At 56.0% G+C, this 6,698-nt stretch overlaps 1 protein-coding gene across 1 annotated transcript in view; it reads right to left on the bottom strand.

Annotated features, from left to right (window-relative positions):
• The window catches only part of LOC104169225 (receptor-type tyrosine-protein phosphatase V-like), a 35,483-nt gene that overhangs the window by 2,450 nt on the left and 26,335 nt on the right, over positions 1 to 6,698 (bottom strand). The window contains exons 30-39 of the mRNA XM_009710077.1: positions 6,147 to 6,307; positions 5,623 to 5,758; positions 4,943 to 5,022; positions 4,259 to 4,346; positions 3,661 to 3,751; positions 2,952 to 3,028; positions 2,459 to 2,593; positions 1,809 to 1,931; positions 1,146 to 1,255; positions 308 to 443 (exon numbers count right to left, since the gene is read on the bottom strand). Of these exons, the coding sequence (XP_009708379.1) occupies positions 308 to 443; positions 1,146 to 1,255; positions 1,809 to 1,931; positions 2,459 to 2,593; positions 2,952 to 3,028; positions 3,661 to 3,751; positions 4,259 to 4,346; positions 4,943 to 5,022; positions 5,623 to 5,758; positions 6,147 to 6,307 (1,137 nt within the window). The remainder of the gene's footprint in view (positions 1 to 307; positions 444 to 1,145; positions 1,256 to 1,808; positions 1,932 to 2,458; positions 2,594 to 2,951; positions 3,029 to 3,660; positions 3,752 to 4,258; positions 4,347 to 4,942; positions 5,023 to 5,622; positions 5,759 to 6,146; positions 6,308 to 6,698) is intronic.

Raw genomic sequence — 6,698 nt, 5'->3', positions numbered from 1 at the left:
TTTCCAGGGATGGCGCAGCCACAGCTGATCTGTGCAACCTCTGCCACTGCCTCACCACCCTCACCGGGAAGAATTTCTTCCGAATATCTCATCTAAATCTTCCTTCTTCCAGTTTAAAGCCATTGCCCCTTGTCCTGTCACTCCCTGCCCTTGTAAAGGATGCATGGAATAAATCCCTGCATAGGCTGGATGGGCTCCCAGGTGGTGGGTAGCACCCAGGGAGTGGGCAGCATGCTGCCAGCTCCAGAGACTTCAGCATGAATGCTCTGTTCTACCCAGCCCATCACCCTTCCTCCTTCCCACCTACCAGAGTCGGGGTCATAAGACAGCAGCTTCTCGTCAGCTGGAGGGTCACACCGTAGACATCCACGATTCTCTCAGCTTTCATCTGGTGCAACAGGCAATCCAAGGAGATCAGCATCCCCATTTGGCTCACGCCACTGCTGCAAGGGACAAGGGAGGATCATTGATGCCATACCAGGCTGAGCTGAACCTCTTTGGAAGTGGGCACCAGCCCAAGAAGTCAGAAGTCCCATGAGAAAACATGCAGCAACTGAGTATGGTGGGGATAGAGGACTGTGAGCACTGGTCTAGGTGGCAGGGAGGCCTTTGCTGACGAGGGGGATGGGACCATAAAGCACCTGCTGGAGGAGCCTGGAGATCCAGCCTACCCTGCCCTGCCAAGCTGTGCAGCCCTCACCCAAGACAGCTTTGCCGATGTGCCAGCTGTGTTGGCTCCTGTGGGACTGTGAGCTCTCCCTGGCTGCAAGCAGATGAGGATGTCAGGGCTGCTCCCAGGATCCTAGCAGTCAGGCCTGGGCACCTCTGCCTGAGAATGCCTGCTCCATCCATGCTTGCTCCTGGCCCAGCCCTATTTGCCCTCCCTTCTTCCGTGTGCTTGGAAGAGCACTGCTTCATCTGACCTCCCAAGCTCAGAGCTTCCCTGGCTTCCACGGACCTGCTGTCATCATGTCCCAAAACCTTGGGGTCCTTGGTGGAGGGCACAGGCTTGCTGGTGGCCATGCCAAGGTGCTGTGCAGCCTGGTGGGTACCAGCTCTGGGAGGCTGCCCATGGATAGAGCAGTAACGTGATGTACCTGCAGTGCAGCAGGAGAGGACCGGCTCTCTTCCGGTGGGGTGTGCACCGTCTGACAGCGGTGAGGAGCTCCACCAGGCTCTGGACATCTGGCTGCTTCTTGTTGCTCCAGAGCGTGTATAGGAACTGTTGTACCTGTCTCTCCTTTGCTTTCTTCTCCTGGTGAGACACAAAGAGTTGACATGGGTTTTAAGTGCCGGCCCAGCCTTAAACGGTGACAGGCGGGATGGGTGAGTTTGGGTGCAGAGGAGACCCAACTGTCCGATCCTTAGGCTGTCAGATGCTTTCCTGAGATAACTGCTAGCTTCTGTAAAACTGTACATGCAGTCTCTGCTGGGGCATTGCCCATCACCCACGCAATGGGTATGGTGCCTCTGGTAACCTGCTCTCCTTCCCCACAGCACCCCGACCTGCTCCTTGAGAGGGAGACTGAGAACTGTGTGGGCCTTTTCAAAGAAGGTCAGAAAGATCTGTCGTCAAGGGATGGGGCAAGCTTCCAAGGCCTCTCCTGTTCATCTCCTATGTCCACTCAGCAGACCTTCTGGATGTTGCAATCCAGATTCCCTCCTGCATTTGTGGAATGCTGGCACTCTGCTCTTGCAGCTCAGACAAGTCTCCATGGACCTTTTGGCCCTTGCCCCCACAGACCTGTTTGCTAGCAGTGAAGAACATCCCAGGCAGTGGGAGCCAGGCCAGCCCCATCAACACATACGTGTTTCATTTTGAGCTGGATACACCGCCATCCGGAGACAAGCTTCTCTGTGCCACACTGGATGGTCAGCATCTCTGTGCAGAAAGAGTCTCCTTCCAGGGGCCAGCACGCCTCACTTGGGACCTGTGTGCAACAGCAAGTTTGGCTTCATGTTGATGGTTGCCGCCTTTCAGAGCAGTCACCATATTAGGGGTCTACGATGGGGTTGGACCAAGAGCATCCCCAACATCATTCCATGTCAGTTCATTCCCTAGCTAAACCCTGGGGGAGTTTTGGAAACAACAGCAGCTTGCAGCCAGCTTCCCTGTTAACGCTGAGCTGCTTGGCAGTGGGAATCTGCTCAGCAAATGCTCTCTGTCTCGGCTGGTTTGAAGCAGGAGCTGCTGTCCTTGGGTGCCATGGAGATGCAGCTTGAAGAGTACTAGCTGAATTCAGGGCCATGGACTCCATGGTGGGCAGACAGAATCTGTCTCCTGTGACAAGCTGTGGAAGCACTTAGACACAGGTAAGGTTCAGTTTTAGCTAGGCTGGGTCTGCATCCAGGCTTAAGGAGGCAGTGAAAAGAGTTCCAGTTTCAGAGCTATGCTAGCTTCCAACTCCATTAAACAGATCCCTGCTCTGCCATGGCACAGGCAGGCACAGCGCCTTACCTCCCCCTTCTCCTGGCATGGGAGAAGTGTTAGGATAGTGTGAACGTCCTGTTCCCACACCAGGGTCCAGAAGTCGTCCATGGTCAACTTGTCGGGCCCCTGGACAGCCAGATACTCTCTGCTGGAGTTACAGCCCTGGGAGGGGAATGAGAACATCCCATTCTTGTTGGAGAGAGTGGCACAGGTACCCTGTCAGCCCAGGTGGGTGCAGGAGAGGCCAGGAAAAGAAGGGAAGCTCAGCTGGTCAGGAGGTAATGAGAGAAGAGAAAGCACCGAGGGAGGAAAGTGAGGACAGTCCAAACTGGGCGGGTGAGGGAAGACACATCCTCAGTCCCCACAGTCCCCTCTTGTCCACACAGGATCACAGCAGCAGTGACCAGTGGAGCAGTGCAGGAACCAGGCAGCAGGGTCATGATGAGGAAGGGGGAGCGTCACCTGCTGCCTGTGGGACCCAGGCACGGAGGTGGGCATTGCTGCTGGGGGTATGACTCACCGGGACATGCCACACCTGCAGGAGACCTGAGAAAGGGCCCTGTTCCAGCAGGGAAAACTTCACTCTGGAGCGATCATCTGCAAAATATGTGGGAGGTGGAGGGATCCAGGGCAACACACAAATCCAACCTCCCATTCAGCATTTCTCTGCAAAGGTTCTCCCCTCTGCAGTGCTCTTCTCTAGCTCATGGACGTTGGTCCCCAAAAGATAGGTCTCTATCCCAGCCTCCTGCTCAAAGCAGATATGTGTAGTGCAGGTTGCTCAGTGTCTTAGCCACTGGAGATCTGCGTATCTCCAAGGATGGAGAGTCTGCAGATGCTCTGGTCCCCTGTTCCAGTGTTTGGCCACCTTCATGGGAATCCATTTTTCCCTATACTGAGTTGGATTACCCTTCCAAATCATCCCCATTGCCTCTTGTCCTTCCATGGTGCACTTCTGAGAAGACTACATTTTCTCTGTGCCGTCCCAGCAGGTAGTTGAAGACAGCGATAAGATCTCCCCTTTGCCTTCTCTCTTCCAGGCCGAACAAACCCACTTATCTCAGTCCCATACGTCATGTGCTCCACCCCTGAAACACCTTGCTAACCTTCTCGTGGACTCAATGCAGTGTGTCAAAATATTTTCTTGTACTGTGGGGCACTGGCCCTGGGCCAGCCTGGCTCCACGCAGGTACAGGAAGGAAGAGGATGCAAGGTGTCACAACACTTACATGGGAGGATGCTGGAAGAGGGCCGTGTCTGCTGGTTGCCTGAAGATGGTGTTGCAGAGCTGGCTTCTTCCTTGACAACTTCTAGGAGGGTCTGCCAGGGTGAAAGAGAGTGGAGGAAGCAGTGAGTGGGGAAGGGTCAGGAGGAGCAGGAGGAACTGGGGACTCCTAAGGACAGCTGGCCTCAGCAGAAAGGAGGTTATATGTGCACATGCAGAAGCCTTAGCAGGGGTGCGATGTGACCACCTCCAGGGGTGGGCTGCCGGGTCTGCTCCATGCTGTCAGGAGATGGCTGCATATCTCTATAGGAGAATGGTATTTACGTAGGTCCCTACCCCACATGGGGTCTGAGAAGGACTGGGTCATGGACAGATCCGGATCAGTGCAGGATGCGTGAGGGAGCTATGTGCCTGCGGACGCAATGCCGTGGAGAGGGGACACTGCCAGGACAGCCAGGCACATGGAAACTGGGGCATGAAACCCACTCAGGAGGCACTTACTGGGTGTCCTCCAGCCTGACAGAGTACAATAACTCCCCAGGTCCCCCCAGTGCATATGTCCATGCCAGCACTGCCTGCACCCTGCCCAGGACAGCTCTCACCTCGTACTCCCTCAGGAAACCCACATGGGACTTTGCTGCCTTCTGGGTGTAGTGCTGAGCAAAGCTTTTCAGTGGGACGGGGCAGGACCTGGGGAGAGAAACTGGGGGTAAGGGTGAGGTTGAGCAAACTTGGCAGCATTCAGGCTGTGTCTCCAGCAGGTGGACAGGGCTGTGAGTAGACCTTCACCCCTCAAATGCTGAGAGTCTCGCACGTCCCCAGCCCAGCTCTGGACCATGCCAACCTGCTCTCCCCTAGACAAAGGCAGGTCTCAGGCGTGGCACAGCTGAGGGCACATTCCCCAGATGCAGCAAGGACAAAGCCATTCTATTCTGCATGAGGGAGGAGACAATTTGACCATAAAGATAGAAATGTGACCTCCAGATGCAGGCTCAGAGAAAACGAGGTAGGTGGGCAAAGCCATGCCCACCTGACCCTGCTCCCTCCTCTTGGCCTCCATTAGAAGGGACATCCCAAGGCCACCCAGCTGCCAGGAGCCACTCCAGTTTGAACCTATCTCTAGGGCATCCTTGTGGGCTAGGAAACCAGGGGCTGACCAAAGTGCCTTCCTCAGGAGACTGTCCTGGAGCCAAGGCTCAAGCTGGGGGCAGGATTCTAGCTTGCTGCCTGAAGGGGCTGTGGATCAGGGTGCGTGGAGTGGCAGGCAAAACACAGCAAGCCCTTACCTCTCTGTCCCTGATAAACCCAGGAGAGGTTCCTCCAAGATCTTGTCCAGGATACAGCTGTGCAGGAAAATATACTGGGACTGGAAGGCAAAGGCAGACAGCAATGTAGAGCATTGCACCATGCAGACAGCACGAAAGGGTGGGTATGGCACTGCCTAGTGCGCAGAGGTTGTCCTACGTTCATGCCCTAAAAGGCCTACATTCATGCCCAAAAGGCCCTGGTTACTTCAATCTCAGAGCCCCTGGATCCCTCCACTGGGTTTGTGTGTCTATCCTGAAGTGTAGTACTTACGCTTTGTCCCAGCTCTGAGTACTGGAAATATTAGATGGGCTGTGGAGCATCACAGGCCAACAACATGGTGTGGGTTAAGAATTGCCTGCAAAGGGCCTCATCCTGTTCCTAGGTGCTCTGAGGTGTTTCTGAGCCTCCTGGGAGGGCTCTGAGGATCTGTATGTTGCTGCTGTGGGACTATCAGGGCATGAAGCTGCTGCAGACCACCACAGCAGAGCAATTTCCACTCCAGCTGAGGTGATGCTTTGAGTGGCACCGTGACACAGTGTCAGGTTGGGGACCAGCCTGGGGGTGCTGGGGATGGCCGTCCAGCTCATCTGTCTGCCAGCCCCGCTAGCTTTCACGCCATGGAGCAAGGGGCCTGGGTAAGAGAGATCAGAGGTCTTACCAGTGTCTGAATCATCAGGTAACGGTTCATCCGCAAGGCGTAAACAACACCAAATGTGTCCACCACCTTCTCCTGCTTCATCTGCTGTAGCAGCCGGTCCAGAGCAATGAAGGTGCCAGTGCGACCCACCCCAGCACTGAAAGCACAGACAGCAGGGGTTAAACATCACCTGACCCCACAGCCGATGGGCTCCCCTCCTGCTGCTAGACATGGCTCCCAGATGCTGCACCCTGGGGCACCGGTCTGAGCACCACAGGCACTGGTCCCAGCATGACATGGGGCTGAGGAGCTATTCAGACTGCCCTGGGTTGGTGCTGACCATCGTCAGGTGCCCCATCCCCTGGAACTGGGGGGCAGGCCGCAAGCAAACCTGTAATTCCCGACACCCAGGCAGGAGACTCTCTACAGATGAGCTGTGTCTCCTGGGCGCTGCTTTCCCTCCCAGTTTGCGCATGAGTAGGACCCTTGTCTCCCATGCCATCTCCTATCGTCCCCTCCTGCCGTCCCCCAGAGCAGAGCCTCACCTGCAGTGCACGAGGGTTGGCCCCGCATCCTTGGTGCTCTGGATGTGCTCCCGGACCAACTCTCTGAAGGTCATAATGGAAGTTGTGGACTCCGGGATCCCATGGTCGGGCCATGCTGTGTAGTGCAGGTGGGACACGTGCCGCTCTGCCTGGAGACCCTCCTGCCAAGGAGGATGTTGGTGATCGGTGTGCAGCCCACCGGGACAGGGGCATGCTTGCACCCCGCAGCCCTGGGAGACCCAGGGACTTGGGGACACCCAGTTCAGCTGCAGGGAACATCCAGCACCAGGTCTACTGCACTGCCTGGTGGCTCCTGCTCCTCTGTTCTCCCTGACAACCGCCTTGCCACGGTGAGGCACGTAGAGGTGGTAGGGAGGAGACCTGTCTTTGACTGATGGGGAACATGCCCTTGAAGCTGCAGGTTGTGTCCCAGTGCAGGGACGTGGAAAGGAGAGGGCAAGGGTGGACAGCAGGGGTGATACATGTTGGACACTTCTGTGGTTACTAAGTCTGAAGTGACAGACTTCTCCTCAGGGGACTGGGTCTTCTTTG

Source organism: Cariama cristata, unplaced genomic scaffold, assembly GCF_000690535.1.
Source record: "Cariama cristata isolate BGI_N322 unplaced genomic scaffold, ASM69053v1 scaffold32601, whole genome shotgun sequence".
Taxonomy (NCBI): Eukaryota; Metazoa; Chordata; class Aves; order Cariamiformes; family Cariamidae; genus Cariama; species Cariama cristata.
Note: the sequence above shows the minus strand (reverse complement) of the source record. Positions and strands in the feature narration are given on the sequence as shown.